Source organism: Rana temporaria, chromosome 5 (genome assembly GCF_905171775.1).
Source record: "Rana temporaria chromosome 5, aRanTem1.1, whole genome shotgun sequence".
In the NCBI taxonomy this organism is placed as follows: domain Eukaryota; kingdom Metazoa; phylum Chordata; class Amphibia; order Anura; family Ranidae; genus Rana; species Rana temporaria.
Window position 1 is genome coordinate 169,854,965 of NC_053493.1, and position 24,898 is coordinate 169,879,862.

Sequence of the window (24,898 nt, forward strand, 5' to 3'; positions counted from 1 at the left end):
AGCAACCATGTCCCTCCTCACTACCATGATGCAGGAAGACCTTTCTTCCTCTCATGATGCCGCCATTCTCCCCTAGGTGGGGCACGCTTTATGGGGCACAGCAAGGAGGAAGAGGCGGTTATTCCATGGCACTCAAGCAGGCAGAAGTGCACATAAAGCCTCTCAAACATGCAGCTCTCCCCTGATTGGGGACACAGCGACTTACAGGGCACGTAAGGTCTCTATGTGGTTGGTTATTGAGCACCCCTAAAAAAGGACACCCACTTGGCATGAAACTGTGTGTGATTTGTTGCATACTGTATGTAAATTGCTTAACTAGCACAGGAGTATATGCAGTTGCTAGTACCTTGGCTTTTTTTTGCTTAGTAATATGTCTTTCCAGAGGCAAAATACAGGGACTAAAACAGACAAAAAAGCATTGTCACCTGAGACGAGAGCCTCTAGCCGGGCCCACTTGGTAGTTTCCTCTCCGGTAATGTATGATGCACCTGTACAGGATGAGCCATTGTCTCCATCAGGAGTAACAGACTCTCCTATGGTGCCTGGGCCTGCTTATGTCACTGAGGAAACTTTGACAGTAGCCCTGAACAATTTAGAAGGAAGAATCGCTACGTTAATCGCAAAGTCCTCGCAAAAGGACAAAAAGCGAAGCAGAGCTCCTTCTGTTGTTCCAGATCTCCCTTCAGAAAGGTCTGAGGATGAGGAGGACATGGCACCATCAGAGGATAAGGATGAGGAGTCGAAAGGATCTGGGATTTCAGAAGAACCTTTTTCTGCTTCCCTGGTTCTAAAATTGCAGGTGCAATATTATACTGAAACGTTACACTCTGCATTCAAGTTACCCTTTTCAGAGTTTACTGACTCGCCTGTCTCCTCCCCGAGTTAATTAAAATCCCCACAGGCTTCATGCTCCTTTCCGGTTCATCCTTTGTTGGAGAATCTGATTAAGCGTTTCTCTCCTCCTAGGAAGGTTGAAGTTCTTTATCCCATGGAGAAGTTTCACCAAGAAGTGGAGTCTGCCTTCAGTGGATGCGGCTATCTCTTGTGTAAAAAAAAAAGCTTAACCTGTCTGGTGGACAATGCCCAGGTGTTTAAAGATCCTTCTGAGAAAAAGTTGGAATCTTTACTAAAGTCTTCCTGTCTCCTGGCGTGCGCAGTGACCCAAGCTGCCGTGGCGGCAGTGGGTATGTGTCGGGTCTTAAAGGATCAGGTGAAACGGGCTGAAAGACCTGCCTCCGGAGCAGATCAAATTTTGGGAAAATATGCCTAAGGCCTTATGTTTCACAGTGGATGCTATTAGAGATTCTATTCAACAAGCATCTCACCTTGCGCTCCAGCTGGCTAAAGCACTGGTCAGCGGAAGCCCCATGCAAAAAACTTTTGACCAGGTTTCCCTTCCATGGCGAACGCCTACTTGGGGATGATTTGGAAAAGTATATATCTAAAAGATATCAAGCGGCAAGACTACTCTATTGCCGGAGAAGAAGAAAAACAAGTGTCCTTGTTTTAGGCGTTCTCTCTCCAGCTCCCGGAACATCTGCCTCCCAGGCAGTGGCGACGGCATTCTCAGACAGCCTCAAAGGCTAAAGACCAAGCCCACAAAAACAGGAAGCAGTGGGGGCAAAGAGCTAACAAGCAAAGCCCCAAATCTTCCTCATGAAGGGGTGCCCCCGCTCGGCCGAGTGGGGAGACGGCTTCGGCAGTTTTCAGCAGCTTGGCAGACAGAGATTCAGGACAAGTGGGTGGTTTCTGCTGTATCCCTGGGGTACAATCTGGAATTTCGAGAGACCCTATCTTATCGGTTCCGAAGTTCAAGGGTCTCCAAAGATCCAGTAAAGAGAGAATCCTTCCGCAGTTTGGATCATTTGCTGTCTCGGTGGGTAATCGAGGAGGCCCCTCTAAAAGAGCAAGGTGCAGGGTTTTATTCAAACCTCTTTGTGGTTCCAAAACCAAATGGAGACGTCAGACCCATTCTGGACCTAAAGGCTCTAAACCATTTTCTGAACATTCGCCATTTCTGAATGGAAACCAATCGGTTCGTGGTCGCCTCCCTACAAGGCGGGGAGTATTTGGCGTCTATAAACGCGGCGTTGCGGCCTGCTGAAGCGGGATACACGCTCCTATCTGCCCATCAACATACTGGAGATTCGGGCAGTATACTTGGCCCTCAGAACGTGGGCACACAGGTTACAGGGCCACCCGGTTTGGATTCAATCCGACAATGCTACTGCAGTAGCTTGTATCAATCACCAAGGAGGCACCTGGAGTCCGAATGCTCAGAAGGAGGTGAATCGGATTTTGACATGGGCAGAAAAACATGTTCCTTTCTGCAATCTTCATTCCAGGGGTAGAAAACTGGCAAGCCGACTATCGGTCACCAGATGAGTAGTCTCTCCACCCCGATGTCTTTCAGGCAATATGCCAGAGATGGGGGACCCCGGCTGTAGACCTGCTAGCTTCCAGGCTCAACAGAAAGTTAGACAACTTTGTGTCCAGGACGAGAGATCCGCTGGCCTAAGGAACGGATGCTCTGGGAATTCTTTGGAATCGGTTTTCACTGATTTATGCATTCCCCCCCGATCCCTCTTACAGAGATTGCTGGACAAGATCAAGAAGGAGGAAATACCAGTACTCCTAGTGGCCCCAAATTGGCCCAGGAGGTCCTTGAGTGCTTCCACTATGTCACGACCTGCTATCACAGGGTTCAGTGTTCCACCCTTGCTTACAGAAGCTAAAATTTTGACGATTTTGCTACTGAGACACACATTTTGAAGAAACGATGGCTCTCGTGCCCAGTGCTTTCTACACTCATTAATGCTAGAAAGCCAGCCTCCAGGCTAATCTACTACAAAGTCTGGAAGGTGTATGTTTCCTGGTGTGAAGCCAGAGGGTGGAATTCTCTTAAGCAGGGATATGCAATTAGCGGACCTCCAGCTGTTGCAAAACTACAAGTCCCACCACGCCTCTTGCTCTGAGTGTCATGCTTGTGGCTGTCAGAGTCTTGCTATGCCTCATGGAATTTGTAGTTCTGCAACAGCTGGAGGTCCGCTAATTGCATATCCCTGCTCTAAAGTATGCTATAAGTAGGATTCTCGCCTTTTGCCAATTAGGAGTGGATATGAAATTGGCCCTGAGTACCATCGAGGGTCAAATATCTGCTCTGTCGGTCTTTTTTCGGAGACCGCTGGCGTCTCATTCCCTAGTCTGGCCATTCATTCAGGGAGTACTGTAGATAAATCCGCTAGTCAAGTCACTCTTGTGTCCCTGGGATTTGAACTTGGTATTATCAGTCTTGCAAAAGCAACCTTTTGAACCTATCCACCATATTCCTTTGAGCAGGAAATTGGCCTTTTTGATCACTATCTCTTTTGCTAGAAGAGTATCTGAGTTGGCTGCTCTTTCTTGTAAAGAGCCTTATTTAATTTGTCACAAAGACAAAATTGTTCTACGCCCTCATCCTACCTTTCTTCCAAAGGTGGTGTCAGCGTTTCATTTAAATTAAGACATTGTTTTGCCTTCCTTTTTTCCTGAACCGCGGACAACGGAGGAAAAGTTATTGCACTCTAGATGTAGTGAGAGCAGTAAAAGATTTTATCTGCAGGCAACTGCTCAGATATGTAAAACAACGTAAAAATATGTTTTATTTGTTGTGCCAGATGGTCCCAAGAAGGGCCAGCCAGCATCAAAATCCACCATTGCTAGGTGAATTTAACAAGTAATTGTTCAAGCTTATGGTTTAAGAAAAATAAGGTTCCTCCTTTTCCTGTTAAGGCGCACTCGACCAGGGCAATAAGTGCTTCATGGGCCGTGCATCACTAGGCTTCGATGGCTCAGATCTGTAAAGCTGCAACTTGGTCTTCAGCACATACATTTATTTGATAGAATTTAGTAAATGTAAGAGGACATGAGAATTCTGTCTTTCGGGCGTAGTGTGCTGCAGGCAGCGGTCTAGGGCTTCTTGTCCGTTGGCGGCCTGATTGATCTGTCTCCCACCCATTATATCGAGCATTGCTCTGGGATGATCCACAACGTAATGATTTAAGGCTCTGTGTCCCGTGGTGTACGATAAAGAAAGTAGGATTTTTAATAATGGCTTACCTGTAAAATCCTTTTCTTTCAGTACACCACGGGACACAGAGGTCCCCCCTGCTATGGGACCCTTATGCCTCGTACACACGATCATTTTTCGGCATGAAAGAAACAGTTTTTCAGCCTGTAGAAAAAAAACGAAGTTTTTCCAACTTCATCATTAAAACGACGTTGCCCACACACCAAAGCGCGGTGACGTACAACGGCACTATAAAGGGGAAATTCCATGCAAATGACGCCACCCTTGGGGCTGCTTTAGCTGATTCCGTGTTAGTAAAAGACGATTCACGCTTTTCTGTCTGTTACAGCGTGATGAATGTGCTTACTCCATTATGAACGGTAGATTTTCCAGAACGAGCGCTCCCATCTCATAACTTGCTTCTGAGCATGCGTGGGTTTTTAACGTCGTTTTAGCCCACACAAGATAATTTTTTACAACTCGAAAAACGACATCGTTTAAAACGTTGTTAAAAAATGCAGCATGTTCAAAAAAATGTTGTTTTTCAGAACCCGGAAAATTATGTGAAGCCCACACACTATCATTTTTAAATTAAATGTTTTTTTAAAAAAACGAGAAATGATCGTGTGTACGCAGCATTACTCCTTTGCTACAAAAACTAAGGTACTTCCTGTATGGGAGGGGTTATATAAAGGGGAACTTGTTCTCATTGGTTGTGCCAGTGTCCAATCGCCTCTGGTGACCCATACAACCCACTATGTAATGATTAAGGCTCTGTGTCCCGTGGTGTACTCAAACAAAAGGATTTTACAGGTAAGCTGTTATTAAAAATCCTACTTTTCTGACCATGTGTATGGGCTTTTAGAGTGTTGTTGGGGTAATGTGGTGTTCTTAGTAAATCATCCAAATTTTGTATATTCTACAGGGAGACTTCAAACTTATGTGTGATAACGCAATGACATACAACCGACCAGAGACTGTATACTACAAGTTGGCAAAGAAGCTACTTCATACAGGCTTCAAGATGATGAGTAAAGTATGATCGAAATGGAAATACTAGTGCATGCCTCCATTTTTGTGTTTTCATCTGCCATATACTTTGGTTGTAGGAATATTTTTAGCAGTGGGGACGAATATAATTATAATTGACGTGTGGGGTGGTTGGGGGTTTTTTTTTTTTTTTTTTTTATATTCTAATTTTTTTTCTTATTATATAATTTGCTAAAGGTTATACAAATTTAGGCAAAAATGATTTGCTAAGTATGTATGATTATTATAATGTATACAATTACCAGTCACGTTAACTTTGCGTTGAAAATATTTTTCATATACTGTGTATATATATTTTGACTTCAATGTTATCATTTTGCTGTGCACTTTATTTCCTTTGCTTTCTGATTTTGAACATTTTTTATTTCTGTTTTTGCATGGCTATATTTTGGAAAGAATTGCCCAACCCTACTGCATAAGCATTAAAATCTAGAATTGTAAGGCTGAGGTAATATAGTTCCCATCCCATTCATTCATCATAGCACCTTTTTGCTATGAAAGTAAATATAAAGTTCCTGCTGCTCTGTCCTTCTTGATTCTAGGAACGGCTTTTAGCTTTGAAGCGCAGTATGTCGTTTATGCAAGACATGGATTTTTCTCAGCAGGCTGCTATATTGGGAGATGAGGACACTACAGTGGAAGACCCTACACCAGAGGTCCCAATCCCAGCTCCAGTTGAGATGACAAAGAAATCTAAAAAGCCAAGCAAGGAGGTTATTAGGTAAAAATGCAAGCCTTTTTGGTGGTTAGATATGTAAGATCTATGGAGATATGTATAAAATGCATATGAATGAGAAATTGAAAAGCTATCCGCTGCCATTGTATTATAAATCAATTTCAGGCAAAAAGTAAAACTAGTATGTTGAAAGCAAATGCCAGTACAGTTGCAATATTCCCTGGTTAATATTAAAATAACTTGATTGCCCTTATAGAGCAATTATTAACCCCGTCAATACTGGGCATTTTCAGCCCCTTCCTGCCAAGGCCTTTCAGCACTTTCATGCTTTAAATGACAATTACGCGGTCGTGCGACGTGGCTCCCAAACAAAATTTATGATCATCTCTGCGGTTTTTATTTTTTGCGCTATAAACAAAAAAAGACTGACAATTTTGAAAAAAACACTATTTTTAACTTTTTGCTATAATAAATATCCCAATTTAAAAAAATGTCTATATATTTTTTTTTTTTCTCAGTTTAAGCCGATATGTATTTTTCTACATATTTTTGGTCAAAAAATCGCAAAAAGAGTATAGTGATTGGTTTGCGCAAAAGTTATGGCGCCTACAAAATCGGGGATAGATTCGTGACTTTTTATTTTTTTACTAGTATTGGCGGTTATCTGCGTTTTTTTTTTTTTTTATCACGACTGCGCTATTGCGGCGGACAGATCGGACACTTTTGACACTATTTTGGGACCATTCACGTTTATACAGCGAACAGTGCTATGAATATGCACTGATTACTGTATAAATGTGACTGGCAGGGAAGGGGTTAACACTAGGGGGAGATCAAGGGTTTAAATGCGTTCCCTAGGGAGTGATTCCAACTGTGGGGGGAGGGGACTGACTGGGGGAGGTGACCGATCGGTGTCCCTATGTACAAGGGACACACCATCGGTCTCCTCTCTCCCTGACAGGATGTGTATCTCTGTGTTTACACACAGATCCTTATCCCTGGCTCTGTAACTGCCAATCGCGGTTACCTGGCGGACATCACGGCTGCCAGGAACGTGCATCGACACCCGAGTGATGCGGCAGGCACGTGTACTCCCTAGCGGCCGGGAGGGCCGAGGACATCATATGACGGCCACCCAGGATGGCAGAGCCATCTAGTGGCGGTTATATTATTATAGGCGGGATGGGAAGTGGTTAAAATGTGTGCTTTTTTTTTTTTGATTGTCTCACAGATGTCAACAGTACACAGATAAAAAAAGGAGTCGGAAAAGACAAATGCAGAAACATAACAATGCGCAATATATACGCAGTAGTGTTAGGGCTGGGTGAGCCGTTGGCGTAAACAGTGCAAAATATAATCCAACTCCTTTAGCAATATTGCCAGTAGAGCAAAACATAGTGGACCGTATCCTAGAACTGATATCGCATATAACTTTGCAGAGATAATCTGCATATCCAGAAACGAAAAAAAAAAGAGAGGTAGGAAAAAAAGACAAGAAAAGGGGGGGGAAAGAAGAAGGAAGAAGGAAGAAAGTAGAGAAGGGCTTTAGGTTACCGCGTTGACTCCTGTACAGACTCACGGCAAATCCTCCCATCGATGCCACCTCTCCAGCCTGTCCTGCATTCTGGCCGTCATCTTCTCCATTAGTTACACATCCTTGACCATGTAGTACAGGGCCTCTTGAGATGGGGGTGAGGTTTTCTTCCAGTAAAGGGCAATTAGGCATCAAGCTGCTGTTAGAATATGTCTGAGCAATTTCTTATATGGTTTGGCTTTTTTTGGCTGAGAGAGGCCCAACAAAAAAACATTTTAGGTGTCAGGGGTATTGGCACCTCAAAGAGGCGGGTTAGTAGTTGTGTCGATTGCCAGAACGGGGCTATGAGAGGACAAGACCAATAATTGTGGGAGAGAGCCTCTGTCTCGCTGGCAGCGCCAGCATCGGTTAGAGGTGGAGGAGTACATTTTATGGAGTACAGCTGGGGTCTGGTACCAAAAAGAGAATCTTTTATACGCACTTTCTTTATAGAGGGTACATAGGGAAGTCTTGGCATCCTGCCTCCAGACTGCCTGCCAAGCCTTTCACTGGGAGTTCCTCTCCCAACGTATCATGTATACATGTTTTCTTCGTACTGGTATTGTGTATGCGTTTAGAATCTGGTATATGTCTGAGATCAGTTCTCTACGAGTGCGCCCCTCTAGTGGAACAAATTCTGTGAGGCCCAGGCCCATCTGGTAGGTTAGGCTATCCGGTATTTTGGGATTGCAAAGAAAGGAGTTCATCAGTGAGCATTCCGACTTAAGATCGCTTTCACGGGGCAACTTGCGCCAGAGCGGACGAAGCTGGGACATTAATCCTAATGATCGACCAGGGTCCATCTCCACATCAATGTTTCAGAGGAGGCTGTTTGAATGTACAGGAGCTAGCAACATTTTTTCTATCTCTGTCCATTTATTGTAGGACCTCCTGGGGGAACCACGAGACTATCGCACGTAGCTGGGCCGCTTGGTAGTACTTAAATGCCAGGCCCCATCCGTGCATGACGCCGTCATGACGGAGCAAGGTATCCTATGTTTTTTTTTTATAGTTCCAGACATAACGTAGTGTGTCACTCTGAAGTCTGCATAGATGGGCTTAGGGGATTGGGTTGGGCAACGTCTAAAATAGGTAAAGTAGCTTAGGGAGGATAACCATTTTGATGGATGTGATCTGCCCCAAAAGGGAGATATGAGGAGTCTTCCATTTTTGAATGAGCTCCCTAATTGACCGATACAGAGGAGAGAAATTGGCTTGATACAGGGTGCCGAAAGACGGGGTAAGATGAACCCCCAGGTATTTAAAGGAGGTACGTTCTCATTTGTAGGAAAAGCGTGACTCCAGGTGGTTAACCTCGTCCTCCGGGATGTTAATTGGAAGTGCCATAGACTTTGACGCATTTGTTTTATACCCCGAGAGCGCCCCATAACAATCTAATTCGGCATGGAGGTTGGGTAGGGAGAGCCTAGGTTGGGTCAGAGTGAGGATGATGTCGTCTGCGAATACCCCGAATGTCCGGATTACCGCTAATGGCCGCCGCCAGGGTCTCTACACATAGGGCAATTGTCAAGGGAGAGAGAGCGGGCAGCACTGGTGGGTACCATTAGCAATCGGGAAGGTGGGTGATGTGGTGAAGGGGGTTTTAGCTTGTGAAGTGGGACAGGTGTAAAGGTGTTGTACCGCACGCACGAAGGGTCCCTTAATTCCCATGTGGCGCAGCGTAGCAATCATGAAAGGCCAGCTTAAACGGTCAAAGGCCTTTTCTGTGTATAAACTCGGGATCAAAGATTCTGAGTTGTCTCTATTAGCTACATCAATTAGGTCTATGACTTCTAGTGTTTTCTCCTGCTTGACACAGGGGGACGAAGCCCACTTGATCCTAAGGTATCCAGGCGGGAAGGATTGCGTTCAGTCAGATCGAAAGAATTTTCGTGAATATCTTTTAGGTCCGAATTAAGCAGGGCTATGGGCCCATAACTAGCGCAGGAGGCAGGATCGTTATTCGGGATCGGGGATAAGAAAGCCTTGCATATCGCTTGGGATGGGGGTCTGTTGGAGAAAAGCATTGAACAGTTTGGTCATAAGTGGACTCGGGAGGGGAAGGAAGGCTTTATAGTACTCCGTATGACAACCCATCCGGGCCAGGGGATTTGTGGGCTGGTAGGGCTTTTATAGTTGCCACCAATTCTTCCGCGGAAATGGGGGCATTTAGGTCAGAATGTTGAAGTCGGGGCAATCCGGCCTGCTCGACATACTGAGTCAATCGATCGACTAAGTCGGGCTATGGAGGGTTGTGTGGTATCTCCGCTTTGTTGTATAGGTCTGTGTAGAAGTCAGCGAAGGTGTTCGATATATCCTGGTGGGTCAGCAGGTCACCCCCTCTGTTCTTGATTTGGTGTGGGATAGAGGCGTGGGTCCGGTCTGCCAGTTTCCTGGCCAGGAGTGATTGTGCTTTTGTTGCCTTTTTTTTTTATTTTTTCTCTTTTTGTTTATGCAGTGCGGATGCCAAACTAAACTGTATTTTATTAAGTTTAGTTTACATTGAGCCGTTAATCTATTTAATGTTGCTAGTGGAAGGAGTTTCATACTGTAGACAACCTAATTTTTCCAAGAAATTGGGACACTGTGTAAAATCTAGCTAAAAACAGAATGTAATGTTTTGCAAATCTCATGAAACCCATATTTTATTCACAATAGAAAACATACCAAATGTTTAAACTGAGAAAATTTACCATTTTAAGAAAGGAACAATAACAATTTTGAAATTGATGGCCGCAACAATTCTCAAAGTTTGAACGGGGCAACAAAAAGCAGCAAAGTAAGTGGTACTAAGGAAGAGCTGGAGTAACATTTTGCAACAAATTAGGTTAAAGTGGAGTTCCAGTCGTTTTCATGTTTAAGTCCTTGCATATTTTAGCATAATGGCATGGCTGGGTAGTAGAAGGTTCTGGGTGCTTAACTGGCCTGTCTGCAGACCTTTCACCAACTGAAAATATATTTGTCAAATCTTTAAACAAAATGGACGACCCAGGACTGTTGAGCAGTTAGAAGCATATTGGGCAAGAATGGAACATTCCTCTCTAAACTCCAGCAACATGTCTCCTCCATTCCCAGAAATTTACAGAGTAGGGCCGAAACAACTAATCGATTATGAAATGAATAGATTACAATTTTCATAATCGATCGGCCAGTAACATAATGGGGTTATAAAAAACTAAAATGAGCCCTATAGTACACAAAAATCGCTACTGTAAATATTACTTTCACTGTCCCACCCACTGCTCTTTTTGTACTTCTCTTTGATTTTTAACCCCATTATGTTACTAAACATCTCAGGCCTGGGTTCACACCTCTGTTGGTGCTTTTTTCAGAAACACACTACAGTTCATTTACATGTTTTCCTATGGGACAGGTTCACATCCATGATTTTTTTTCAGCTGCTGCATATTTGGAAAGGGCAAGGACTTTTTAATGCAAAACTGTACTATTTTTTTTTTTTATTTTTTTTTTGGTTCAATATACTTCAATGGAGAAGCTGCAGAAAAGCATGTAATGTGTTTTTGCGGCAATTTGTGTTTTGTAATCTGCCCAACAAATTGGCCCGAAAAAAAATAAAAAAATGCTGCTTTTTTTTTTTTTAAGGATATTATGCGATTAATCGAAACAATAATCGGCCAACTAATCGATTATGAAAATAATCGTTGGTTGCAGCGATATTACAGAGTACTCTTAAAAGGAAATGCTACACCGTGGTAAAAGTGGCTCTGTCCCAACTGACATGTGACTCCCATGAATTTCAAAATTGCCTTATTTTTCTGTTTCAAATGGTACTTTTTCTCAGTTTTAACCACTTCCCTACCGAGGTATAGTGGTATAGCGGCTGCAGGAACCTTCCGGGCCGCCGTCATATGAAGTCTTTGGCTTCCTGAGCCTCTCTGGAGCCGGCGCGTGTGCCTGGCGGCTTTGATGTCCGCCAGGCACCCGCAATTGCCTGTCACACAGCAGGGACGTGGATGTGTGTGTGAGAGAGAACACACAGATCCACGTCCTGTCAGGTGAGAGAAGACCAATGGTGTTTTCCCAGTACAGAGGAACACCGATCGGTCTCCTCCCCTTGTGAGTCCCCTCCCCCCTACAGTTAGAATCACTCCCTAGGTAACACAATTAACACCTTGATCGCTCCCTAGTGTTAACCCCTTCCTTGCCAGTCACACTTACACAGTAATCAGTGCATTTTTATAGCACCAATCTCTATAAAAAGGTGAATGATCTAAAAAAAAGTGTCAAAAGTGCCCGATATGTCCGCCGCAATGTCTGTCATGCTAACATTTTCAGATAGTCGCTATTACTAGTAAAAAAAAAAAAGCAATAAAAATGGCATAAATCTATTCCCTGTTTTGTAGGCCCCATAACTTTTGCGCAAACCAATCAATATACACTTTATTGCGATTTTGGAGGGAAAAAATTATGTAGAATACATATCGGCCTAAACTGAGGAAGAATATTATAAAAAAAAAAAAAAACATTAAAGTGGTTAAACCCTCTCTGATCAGTTCCACTTACAGGTAAGCCTAGATTAAGGCTTACCTGTAGGTGCAAGACATATCTCCTTAACCTACACCAGGGATCCTCCAAACTTTTGATATGTTTTCTATTGTGAATAAAATATGTTATGAGATTTGCAGATCATTGCATTCTGTTTTTATGTAGATTTTACACAGCGTCCCAATTTTTTGGGGAATTGTGGTTGTATACAGTATTTTCATATGAAACTCCTGTCACTAGCAAGAAAATTTTGTGGAGCTGCGGTGGCTCAACGCGATTGGCACTGCGCTGACAAGCCATTCACCTCTGCAGCTAGGGGTTCGGATCCCGGTCTCGGCTACATGTGAATTGAGTTTGGTGGTCTCAGCCCGGCTCCCGGTGGGTGTGCTATGCGAGGTAAGCCTGCGCTTAGTACGCCCACCCCCCTCCCACAAAAACCACCACACTTACACGCACTCGAAATTGGGTTAACATCACGCACTTTGACCACGCGGTCTCTAAAAAGAGAGGCGAAGGACTAACGGGGCTGGTTGAGCGGGCTAGATCCTCTCACTCCCTTATAGGGAGTCCCTCTGCCCCGTTGGGCTTCAAAGCGGAGCAGGTAGGGCGGGCTGTGTGGGAGGACCCCCTCACACACCTGCCATTGCCACCCGGGGCATGGAGAAAGGTGGCAGATTGCCTCTGGGGGAGGCTTGCTTACTCCCAACTCCTGCAGTCCGGCTCCTCTCTCGAGTACACGCACAAAATACACTTTAAAAAAAAGAAAAAAAAAAAAAAAGAAAAGAAACTAGCAAGAAAATTTTGATAAAGCATAGAGTGTGCACAAAAAATATATTATAATGGGTAGCCATTATAAGAATATATATATAGGTAAGAATATATATATTATCCCGGTATGGGATGGGGCATGGGACTGTACGAATGCATTTGGGTAGTTCTGAGACCACAGGAACCGTACACCAGAAACCGTTTTACAGATAAAAAAATATATTTTAATCTTACATATTATATACATACAAAAATAGAATAAAATCACATATTGTATTAAATTTCACCAATAGTTGATTGTTGAGATATTATATACAGTAGACTGTCCAACACGTTTCGCCCATTCGGGCTTCCTCAGGGACGTATGTTTATGTATATATAAAGGATCTCAATCTGAAGTAAGAAATACAACATTAAAAAGGTTAATGGCTCAAATGTAGATTATAAAGAAGAAACGCGCATCTACACAGTGGCCCGCTCCTCCTTGTTCTGACTAGGTTTACATCCAAGCTGATCTGCGTGCCATGCTTGCATGGGCACAGCAACCTATTCTTTTAAATGTCTCTGAAATGAGCTTTGGCACTGGGCAAATCCCCGTTTCCTTTAACCACCTCCTGCCCCATTGACTTCCGCAATGTGGCTCTGTTATCCTGACTGGACATCATATGACGTCCAGTTGGATAAGCCCCCGGGGGTGCGCAGAGCGGCGATCGGTGGTGCTGTGTGTCACTCTGACGCACCGCATCTCTGATAGTGGTAAATAGCCTATGATGTAGGCTCTTTACCATGTAATCAGCTGATCACAGCTGTAATCATGAAGTGCCGGTAATCGGAGGGGGTGTGTGCTGATAATTGGCGCATTGATTATCAGCGCAGCACCCATCAGAGGTGCTCACCACAATCCCAATCGCTGCCCATTTTCAGTGCTATATATCGGTGCCTCCTCATCAGTGCGCATTAGTGCAGCCTCATCAGTGCTTGTCTATTAAGGAGAAAACAACATTTTATAACCAAAACAAAAAACTTTTTTCTTTTTTTTTTTCCTAAAAAATTCTGGTCTTTTTTAGTTAAACAAAAAAAAAACATGTGGTAATCAAATACCACCAAAAGAAAGCTTTTATTTGCGAGAAGAAAATTATGATAAAAAATGTCATGTGTACAGTGTTGCATGATGCGCAATTGTCATTCAAAGCGTGAAAGCTGAAAATTGTCCTGGGCTGGAAGGGGGGGAAAGTGCCCTGTATTGAAGTGGTTAAATAACCAGCCTGGAGATGCTCTAAACCTGCCTGTGAAGTGATGTATATTTTATGATGTATGAAACCTGCTACAGCAACAATGACATTTACAGTGGAGTGAACAGTCTCAGATGATGCACAGGGATGAAACAAATCTCCCTACATAAGTTTTACATCCATAGCTGCTGTCTTCACATTTATATACTGTTTAGGAAGCTCAGATGGTGTTAAGAAATGTTCTGTTCCTGTTTTAAAAGGAGTGTGATATCTGGGCATACAGCCAAGATAGCTAAAACTGCTGATTGGAGGAAAGGCACACGCCCACCTCTCCACATAGGCAGAGACTGACTCTCAGAGGTGTTTTGTAACAGGACAAGCTCCCTGATAATCTATTTATGGCAACCTCCTCTGACCGAAATGTCAGGCTGCTTTTATCTGATGTGTGAGAATTTGTCTGGAGACATCAGGCTGATGGCAGAGGAATGGGTCAGCAGAGAGCTACGGGACTTGGCTATTTGAAGAGAGATAACAAAACGCTGTAGATATGTGCCCAGCTCAAATTTCATGAATTGGGTTTACATCCACTTTAATTGAACAAGCAGAATTTAGAAGCTGATTGGCTACCATGCACAGCTGTACCAGATTTTGTAAATCAAGCCTACAGCATACATTTCCTTTGTTATACTGTTTTTCTAAAGTTTTTTTTATGTAGTATAGAAGACGCATAAGTAATTGTCTTCATTATTCGTGTGAGATATCTAAACTTTTCTTTCTCAATTTTTGCAGGGTGATTGAGGATGATCAGAGGTATGTTATTTATTTTTGGGTGTTTGTGGTTATTGCTTTCAAATTTGTTATGGTTTTATATCTGGCTATGTTACCTAAGCAACCAAAACTCCTTTCTCTATAAACCAGCACACTTTAGCTTTAGTTGTTTCCAATACCTTGTGCACACTGAACTTTTCACTGCAGTTTTCCTATGACTTTTGTCGATCAGCAACTGGAGATTCCTGCTGTCAGGACACAATGTCATTGGGGGGGCGGGGGGTGGGATTCCTTCATTTATCTCACTTGTGTGGATGGAGGAATCAATTTCTATGGCCACCTTCAAGTAAACTTTAGACATGAAAAAAGGCATATCCTACCATAGTGTGTACTAGCCTGTATCCAAAGCACAGAGCATGGCTTCCCTCTGATCTCTCCTCTGTAGCTGCATGAATCACTTCTGACTGTGTTTCCTCACACAACAGCCTCCTGCAAGACGGCCTTCCCTCCCTCCAGGACTACAGCAGGTGACTCCTAACCTTAGCTCTGTATTTTTCTATAACCCTGTGTAGAGGGGATGTGTCGCTTTTCTCCAATCAGATATCAAGGCACTCCATGCTCTAGTGTGTGTTTATATGATGTCAGATCCCTGCTACTAGAGCTGAGAAAATCCTTTGATCTGTGTTTTTTTTTATTTTTTATTTTATTTTTAATGATCTACAGAAGAGATGTCTGCAAATGAGTACGACTTGTGCAGGACGATTTGTTTCATCTGTGTATTGCCTGAGGCAGGGTACCTCGCTGACAGCTGAATGTAAAAAAAAAAAAGAGAGAATATTGCCGGGGGGGAACCACCATTGGTCCCTCCCCAGGTCTTTTTTTTATGGCGTGGGGTTCCCCCAAAATCTATACCAGACCCTTATCTGAGCATGCAGCCTGGCAAGTCAAAAATCGGCTCTTATTTGTTTTTTCAATGCTTTTTCAGTTGAATGGGTAGGGGTATGATGTACCTGATACCCAATCACATGGGGGAGGGGGTTAAAGGATGTTTCCAGATTCCAATAAGCCCCCCGCAGACCCAGACGACAGCCAAGGGTTGTCAGGAAGAGGCCCTTATCCCCAACATAGGTGCAAGGTGCTTTGGGCTGGGGGGCACTCGCTCATTTGTTACCTCCCTTTCCCAACTTGGCTGCATGCTAAAATAAGGGTCTGATATTGATTTGGGGGGGCTGTATATGCCTGGCAGAATTAGAAAACATGGCATTGTTTAAAAGGTGGCCCAGAAACCGCTGGGCTGAGTTGGTACAATCACTCCTCTAGGTTTACAGCAGCAATCTGGTCAAGAAATTGTGTGGATTCAGAGCAGGAAGGGGGTGGGGGCAAAGACCTGGGCGCATGGATTGGGGGGGGGGGGGGGGAGATGCCCTTTCCCAGCCCTATGGCCATTGTGGTATAAATTGTATAGCCCTGGGACTGGAACGGGCGGATGTATATGTGGAGAGTCAGTCTGGGGCAGGGTTAAGAAGGGGTTAATTGAAGAGGGCAGCTTCTTCCCCTTCAGACCTGCTTATTGCCAGCTAAGCTGAAAATGTCCCAGGAGCAGTGTGTTTGGAGAGGGAGACACGGCAGCATGCTGTGTAAAAAGATCCATTGCTGGATTGTGGCCTGCTGAGGTGAGCTTAACTATATAAAATATCTATCTTATCTATTTCATTATATTTATTACCCCCTAAACGGTGCACGTTTAGGGGAAATTTACAGTACCTATAGGTAAGCCTATAATAAAGCTTACCTATAGGTACAAGATTGAGGTTTACAACCTCTTTAGGCCTGATTTACTAAAGACCTTGACTATCTCTTGCACAATAAATTGTGACCTGACCTGACCCTGTTTAGAAGTTGGAAATCACTCTAGTAGGCACTGCTATTCCAGTGATCCTGGTAACATGACAAACTGCTGCCCTTCTTTAAGGTTAAATCTCTTTTTCTTATTTTAGTGAGTGGCCACGTGTTACTGTTTCTAGTTGGTGCATCTACCATCTGACCCATGAAATTGTCCTGTAAGTCACTTAGGAACTGGCGAGCCTTAGACGAGTGCACGGTTCCTGCATAATTAAAGCCCCCCATTATAATGACACTTCCCATCCTTGCTGTTAATCCAAATTGTGATAGGAGATCTGTCTCCCCCTCCTCCCTCAGGTTAGGGGGCCTATAGCATACTCCCAGTATTATTTTCCCCTTCGTTTCATCCCTTTGGAGCTCTACCCATAAGGATTCTACCTCCTCCATTAGTGATGTCATCTTACATTAACTTGTATCCTATTATTGATGATCAGGCATACCCCTCAACCTTTTTTACCCTCTCGATCTTTGTGATAAAGTGAATACCCTTGAATGGTTGCCAGCCAATCATGAGAGCTGTTGAACCAAGTCTCTGAAATTCCCACAAAATTTTAAATCTTCCTCGTACAACAGTATCTCTAGTTCTCCCATCTTGTCCGCCAGGCTCCTGGCATTGGTGAATATGCCACCTAGGTTAGACCGGTTGCATACTATCCTCATTATTTGTTCAGAGATTGCAAAAAGGACTTGTTACCATACTTCCCTTGGGTTTATGTGCTTTAGTCAACCTACCACTAATGCCCCCATTACTACCTTCTGGAACATGTTCCGCGCTGACTATCTCTACTACTCCTGTGACCCCATAGCATCTGAATCTGTCTCTTCCTGTCCTTCAAAAACTGCAGCTTGAAACCATTAGGGACCTTCTATCTACTCTCACCCACCAGGTGAGTATCTCAATTGGCAGCCTTATCCTGCAAGATACCTTTTTCTTGTTTTGCAAAGAGACAAGGCAGTGTTGAGACCCAGGACTTCCTTCTTGCCTAAGCACTTACCTTGCCTTACCAGCACAACTTTCTTCTGCCTCTTAATTTCGGTTTAACAAAATGAAATGCCCCTCCATTGTCTGTAAGTTGCTCGGACAGATTTTTCTTTAAAGGTGAACTTACCCTTTTTTAAAAGCCTTTTTATTTTTTTGTATTAAGATAACAAACATGTCAATGGCTCCCAATGCTATCAATCTGTCCAGTGAGGAGAGAAACGGCGCCTGGAGCCACTGCGCTTGTGCACATCGATGGAAAAGGGGGGGGGGGGGTACTGGAGGGGCACTGCGGCACAACGTTTTTCACCTTACTGCATTAAGGTGAAAAACCTTTTGGGCTTTAAAACTACTTTAAGGGAGAATTTTAAATAGATACTTTATTTACCCCCCAGCTTCCATCAATGGTGCCTATGTGAGAGGATAATGCCACCAGCCTTCCATCAAGATCTTGGGTATTCCTAGCAACCTAAATCTCACAAAAGGTTGCTCTTACGCTGCTACAATGTCTTCTCTGGGGGTCCTCTGCTTTCCCAGGATCTCATTGGAAGATAACTCCACATAGAGAATAAGTGAACAGAAACAAGGGCTGCATCAATAGCTACAAAACAATTATTTTTTATGAGTAGTGTTTTATTTATACCCTATTGTTTCTATATTTGTTTATGTATAAATTTTGTTTAACAAATTCTGAGCATTTTTGTACAGCTTGACCAGAAGCATTTTCATTTTACACTTTAGCTTTTTTGTTTTTCAGGCAGTTGTTGTTTTTAGAGAAATTTGAAAGGCTTCCTTATGCCTTTAGGGCGAGTTCTCACTGGTATGACACAACTGTTGTACCAATGTCGTTCTACTTTGACCTGCCACGTAGGTTCTCCTTCAGTCCTACTTCCATCTGACTTGAATGAACAAGATGAGATTTTTCTCTGACTTTGAGATCGTCTGACTTGTCCTTTTAACCAATCAAAACAGTCCCAGTGTTACATAAATTCCCTTTCCTACTGCTGTAATCGCCATGTCAGATGTCACAAGTTGGATGGTTAGGACAGTGGGCTAATGTAGGACCAAAGTCGGATCAGAGTAGTGCAGGAACCTTTTTCAAAGTCAGACCGACTTGTGTCGGAACAGTTAGGATGTCTCTCCTAGGGAATCATTGATTTATACACGTCATGCGACATGTGCGGAACGTATGTCGTACCAGTGTGAACCCGGCCTTAGTTTAGTTTGTGTTCTCTTTCAGTTGCATTTTTGAACCAGAGGGCAATGCATGTAGTTTAACAGACAGCACAGCAGAAGAACATGTATTGGCTCTGGTAGAGCATGCTGCAGATGAAGCAAGAGACAAAGTCAACAGAGATTTCTCTAACTGCAAGGTATGTTTTTCCTAATGCAAAAAAACGTGGCACAGAAGCAGGCAGAGATTTTTATTGGGCATTCATTTAATTTTAAAATGGTGACTTTTACTTCCAGATTGGTTACCTTAAGAAGAATACAGATGGCACTTTAATTTATACTGTAGTCAACTCTGATCCAGATGCAGAGGGTAAGTAGTATAAATGCGATTAAAATTGCACTGCGACACATTTTATTGGTACACACAATACAGAATTAAAAAATGGTAATGTGCTTATGATATACAGGTGCAAGGACTCATTTTGTCTTCAAATTTTAATTGAAAAAGTGGTCACTCGGCATGGTAGTAGAGTGACTATCCCGACATTTCGCCGCCCAGGGCTTCCTTAAGGGAATAAAAAATAAAAGACACAAAGATGTAGCACTGCATAGAACAAAACATAATTAGAAGCATTGCATTTACTCTTTTATAAAACATAATAAATTACAGATTTATTAATTTTCTCTTTGCCGGCATCCCCAAAAAACTCCCCTCAAAATCTTTTGTCTCTATTTCTCAGGGATGTTGGTGCCTGTTTCTCTCTGTCATCTACCCATATATCCATTTCTCTGTGATAAAGGTGCACCTTGTCTAACAGTAAATAGTGTTACAAAGGGGACAATAGCGTATGGGCCAGATTCACAGAGCAAGTACGCCGGTGTATCTACTGATACGCCGGCGTACTTTCAAATTTCCCGCGTCGTGTCTTTAGTTTAAATCCTCAAACCAAGATACGACGGCTTCGGGGTTCGATCCGACAGGCGTACACCTTCGGATCGTAGGTGCAATACTTCGGCACCCGCTGGGTGGAGTTTGCGTCGTTTTCCGCGTCGGGTATGCTAATTAGCGATTTACGACGATCCACGAACGTACTCGCGGCCGCCGCATTTTCTAACGTCGTCTGTAGTCGGCTTTTTCCGGCATATAGTTAAAGCTGGTATTTTGCGGCGTATACATAGACTTGCCATGTTAAGTATGGCTGTCGTTCCCGCGTCGAAATTTGAATTTTTTTTTTTTTTTGCGTAAGTCATCCGTGAATAGGGATGGACGTAACTCGCGTCTAATTTCCAAAATGACGTCGTTGCGACGTCATTTCGCGCAAAGCACGCCGGGAATTTTCGAAACGGAGCATGCGCAGTTCAATCGGCGCGGGGACGCGCTTAATTTAAATGAATCACGCCCCCTAATCGCCGATTTGAATTCCGCCGCCAGAAATACACTACGCCGCCGTAACTTTCGGTGCGGAATCTTTCAGGATTCGAACCAAAGCCGGAAAAGTTACGGCGGCGTAGCGTATCTCTGATACGCTGCGCCTATCCATTTCTATGTGGATCTGGCCCTATGTGTTGAATTAGATTCTTGTAGTAGTGTGAGTTTTAGTGTACTTTTAAAGAATGCATTTTGTTGGAAATGATACGAAAGATGTTGTAAGCAGGGGTTTTCTTTAAAGCAACCCTACTAATACAAAAAGGTGTGAATGTAGTCCAAATATTTAAAGTCTGCTTGAGGTCAAACCTAATTCACATTTACTTATCCCACAACCTAACCTTTTGGATAAGGATGAGCTCCGGCGTGTTCGAACATCCCATGTGCAGAGCCCACCAGGAAGTCGGCGCTGCACTAATCACAGGCAGTGAGAAATTGGCCCGATGCGCGGCTGCAGAGCTCGGGAAATGTCTCACTGCCTGTGATTAGCACAGCGCAGTGCCGACTTCCTGGGGGGCTCTGCACATGGGATGTTCGAACACGCCGGAGCTCATCCTTGCTCTTAAAGCTATCGTGGTAGTGAGCAAACACAATAGAGATTGGGAATTTAAAGTAAACCCTATGCATTGACAATGCAGAGCTAAGCAAGTGTTTCATTTATTTGCAGCCCGCCTCAGCTGCGCATACTTGCCTGCCTTTTACTCCCCGCCACTCCCTTTTTGCTGCCAGAAATTCAGTGAGAAAGCCCCTTTAACCTCCCTAAACTTCCTAAGGGCTCTGGATCCTTTCCCTGTTTGAGGCGAATCACCACACACCCATGCTGTTACGTGGGAGGAAGGGGAGTGAGTCTTCTGGTCTCCATACCTAAAGGTACCGGGTATTCCCTTTCATTCCTGGTTGACAAGGTATATGAGAGCAAAGGGTAGATGAACAAATACAGCTAGGTTAAATAACCCGAATGCTTGCCCCCATGTGGACAAAACACATCTTCTTCACTTTAAAGTCAACATTTTAAAATACACTAAAACCCTCATAACTGAAACCACAATGGAACTCTGTATCTTTTGTTACAATATACCTTGCAGCATATTGTTTTCTTATAAAATGTTTGATAACCAATTTTTGGAAGCATAATTGGGTAGTAGGATTTTACTGGATCATGAAGCAGACTTCAGAAATCCCCTATGTGTTTTTTGTTTTTTATTTTGTTGTCCAAACTGTTATTGCTGACTATTGCTGATATAAAATCACATGTAGCATTGTGCCTTTATAGGGCTATTGAGCTTTTTTAGGTAATTAGCTATGTTCAGACCTTGACAAGATTCCCAAAGAAAAAGTAGACAGGTTTTTCTTTTTTTATATGATTTTGTCTTTTCTTTTTTCTTTTTTTCTTGCTCCATTTTACACTATGCTGTCAACTTGACCCACTCCAGCAGCACATAATCCAATCTCTGTGTTCACCTAGCAGAATATTGTAGCTTTTTCACAGTAATCTAAGTCTTTTAGATTTTTTTTTTTGTTTTGTTACTGCCAGTTTACAATTAATCTCTCAACGCATTTAGACAGAAGTGATCTTGCTTTAAATACACCCACACCATTTTAAGGAAATGTGGATATAAACTTTTCTTGTATACACAACATTTTGGGGTAATCTATATTTTTGTTTTTTAGATGAAGAAACGCACCCAGTGGATTTAAGTTCTCTCTCAAGCAAACTGTTACCTAGCTTTACTTCACTGGGATTTAAAGATGACCGCAGGCATAAAGGTAAGAGAATAAATGCATGTATAGTTTTTCTGCAGTGTATGCTAGTTGAAAAGCTCTTCTACTCATGATTCTACTCATGAGTCTATCTACTGTATGATTTACAATTGATGTTTACCTCCTATGGGGATTTGTGTTTTTGGACTAAAGTAAACCATTTGTGGTATTCTACATCAAGAGTATAATCCTTTTCAAACATTCTAGAACCAGAACCACTTTCTCAAGTAATTCCTCAGGATGGTCACATGAGATAGGCTCCTCCTACAGGAAACACAAGCACAGAGAGAAGTTAAAAGCTCCCCACCCACTGTTGCCCTGTAGTTCTTGTTTTTTGCACTCCTGCAGGCACGTGCACAGCAACTTCTGTTTGTTGTTTTTACCCTTTCATTCCAAGGAAGTACCTGGGAATTCCGCTCCAGACCCTCTGGCATTAACAGGCGAGGGGGAAAGGGTAAGGAAGGATGTTTGCAGGTCGCTTTAGGCTACATCTTCCCTCCCTGATTTGCAACCTTCAGTTCTCCTTACTCCATACCTTTCCCACTGAGGCTGCCTGTATGAGCGCTTGCGCAGTGGTGAGAAGATGCATCTGGGGAGCTCCAGTGGGCAGGTGAGGTACTATCGCAGGGGCACCTTGGCAAACACTGGCAGTAAAGGCGGCACGCATTCCTACCAAGGTCCTTTACAGTTTGTTGGCGGGAATTGACAGATGTCACTTCCATTGGTCCTCGGAGATTCACGGGCAGTGACATCGCTGTGGGCTGCCTTCCACTTCCTGGGGAGAGGATGTTGTGTGGCAGTTATTGTTTCATGGCTGGCCCTTATCCCTCCAGGATGGGAAAACCCAGCTGAGGTGCAACTTCTCTGAAGCCAGGCACAAGCCCCTCTACAATAAGACCGTGACATGTTATGGGGTAAGTCTAAACGAGGGCTTTAAAGGTCCAGCCTATTGAGGGTGTGTACGTCTGCCTATTGAGGGTGTGTACGTCTGCCTATTGAGGGTGTGTACGTCTGCCTATTGAGGGTGTGTACGTCTGCCTATTGAGGGTGTGTACGTCTGCCTATTGAGGGTGTGTACGTCTGCCTTTTGGAACACACTCTGGATAGGCATGCGTGTCACCAGAAAGGTGATTTAGGCATTGTGCATGGTGAGAGGGATAGCCATGTGGGCAGGCAAGGCTGCTGCATAGGTCTTGTTGGCCTGCATTACTTGGCCAGAACTAGCTTACTCATCAGCGCAGGTGAAAATTGTGTGGCAATTTGGCAGTTTCACCGACGCCTTACCATTCGCATGAGGCTATTTATAAGGTGCAAAAGGAAATAACTGATAAACATACTAAGCATAATATTTTATTGTTTGTTCCATGCTTGCTCGAGTACATGAGGTTTAGGATGCTCTTTAAAGGGGTTTTAAAGGTTTGTCTTTTATTTTCTAAATAGGTTCCTTTTAAGCTAGTGCATTGTTGGTTCACTTACCTTTTCCTTCGATTTCCCTTCTAAATGTTTTTTTTCTTTGAATTTCTCACTTCCTGTTTCTCCGCAGTAAGCTTTCCACCATCATCCGAGTGGTGGAAAGTCATTTAGAACAGTTTACTGAGGAAGAACAGGAAGTGAGAAATTCAGACAAAGAAAAAAATAAATTTTAGAAGGGAAAGTGAAGGAAAGGGTAAGTGAACCAACAATGCACTAGCTTAAAGCAACATATTTAGAAAATATCTTCATGTTCAACTGTGTGTTGATTACATTTACTTACTGGTTCTAATCTACAGTAATGGTGAGGATGGAAAGGTAAGTTGCACCAGTTTGTTTTTATATAGCAGTTGGTTTGTTTCCGACACACATTTGAATTGAGTAGTGAAATGGCTTCAACGTTACTAATTTTTTTTTAATAAAAATAAAATCATGTTGAGTGTGACTAATTACTATTAGTTACACTGATGTGAATGATAGTGTGTAATATAAGAACAGTATGTAAATAAAATCAATAAATCTGCTATTTGTGTTTGCTCATTTATGCTCGTACCTTGATTGCATACGTGATTTTATTTTTAACGTAATTGGATACATTTAATAATTTTTTTTTTTTTTTTCCTTCTAGTTACATTTCTCAACAGTACAAGCACAGCTCTTTCCTTACAAAACAACACACTCTTCACTGACCTTAAGCCTGATGAGATGGATTTAATGTATGCTGGTTATGGTGATGACACAGGAATACAATGTGCACTAAGGTTAATGTCTCTTATTTTTCAATATAAGATAAACTAAAAATGTACATAATAAAAAAATGGGAGAATAAAATGAAGATTCAGATTTACTTTAAAGCGCTATTAAACCCAAATGCAGCTTAACAATCATTTTAGATGTCGTGGCTGCATTCAGTGTTTTTTTTTTTTTTTTATATACCCTCCTCTGTATTTACCTAGTAATCTGGCCAGTAAGACACCACCTGTATTGGCGTGCCTCCACTCTGGATGAAGGAGCACAGGGGCACCTTTGGACAGCAGCCTTGTGAGCCTGGGGGGAGGGGAGTGTTGGATGGACTAGCAGATTTGAATACACTAACAAATTGAAGCCAAACTTAAGATTGCACGTTCTAATCCGATACAGCAATAGTTTTTTGTTTTTGTTTCCCCCCTCCCCTTTTTGGGGTCAAAGGTTTTACATGAATAAATAAAAACTGATCATCATAAGCACCCCTGCCAGTGTTAAATTGTTTCATCCCTGTAAACTAATACATCTGTAGGAGAGCTTGTTCTTTTGAAAAAAAGGCTTGCCGCCAAAAGCCTAAAAAATAAATAAAACAAATGCAGCCATCAGATCAGAGATTTGGTAACCTTTAATATAATGTTTGCTTTGGAGTTTAATACTGCTTTAAAGTAGGTGAAAACTACAATAACCCATAGGGCAATTATTCTTCAAGTTTACTTTATGGGCAAATGCCTAGAATGCAGAGGCCCTAAACACAGGTATTACTCGGTGCAACGTCCAACCAGAGTCTGCCATAGACTTCGACTGGCTGCAGGCAACATGGTT

General features: G+C 42.9%; 1 protein-coding gene across 12 annotated transcripts in view; it reads left to right on the top strand.

Annotated features, from left to right (window-relative positions):
• Positions 1 to 24,898, top strand: part of BRD9 (bromodomain containing 9) — a 54,112-nt gene that overhangs the window by 13,611 nt on the left and 15,603 nt on the right. For 4 of the 12 annotated variants that reach the window (XM_040353366.1, XM_040353355.1, XM_040353356.1 and 1 more), the window contains exons 6-13: positions 4,974 to 5,084; positions 5,641 to 5,819; positions 14,643 to 14,663; positions 15,107 to 15,148; positions 18,743 to 18,875; positions 18,973 to 19,045; positions 21,773 to 21,868; positions 23,961 to 24,093. In XM_040353366.1, the coding sequence (XP_040209300.1) occupies positions 4,974 to 5,084; positions 5,641 to 5,819; positions 14,643 to 14,663; positions 15,107 to 15,148; positions 18,743 to 18,875; positions 18,973 to 19,045; positions 21,773 to 21,868; positions 23,961 to 24,093 (788 nt within the window). The remainder of the gene's footprint in view (positions 1 to 4,973; positions 5,085 to 5,640; positions 5,820 to 14,642; positions 14,664 to 15,106; positions 15,149 to 18,742; positions 18,876 to 18,972; positions 19,046 to 21,772; positions 21,869 to 23,960; positions 24,094 to 24,898) is intronic. The other 8 variants (XM_040353359.1, XM_040353363.1, XM_040353367.1 and 5 more) reach the window with 4 other exon arrangements.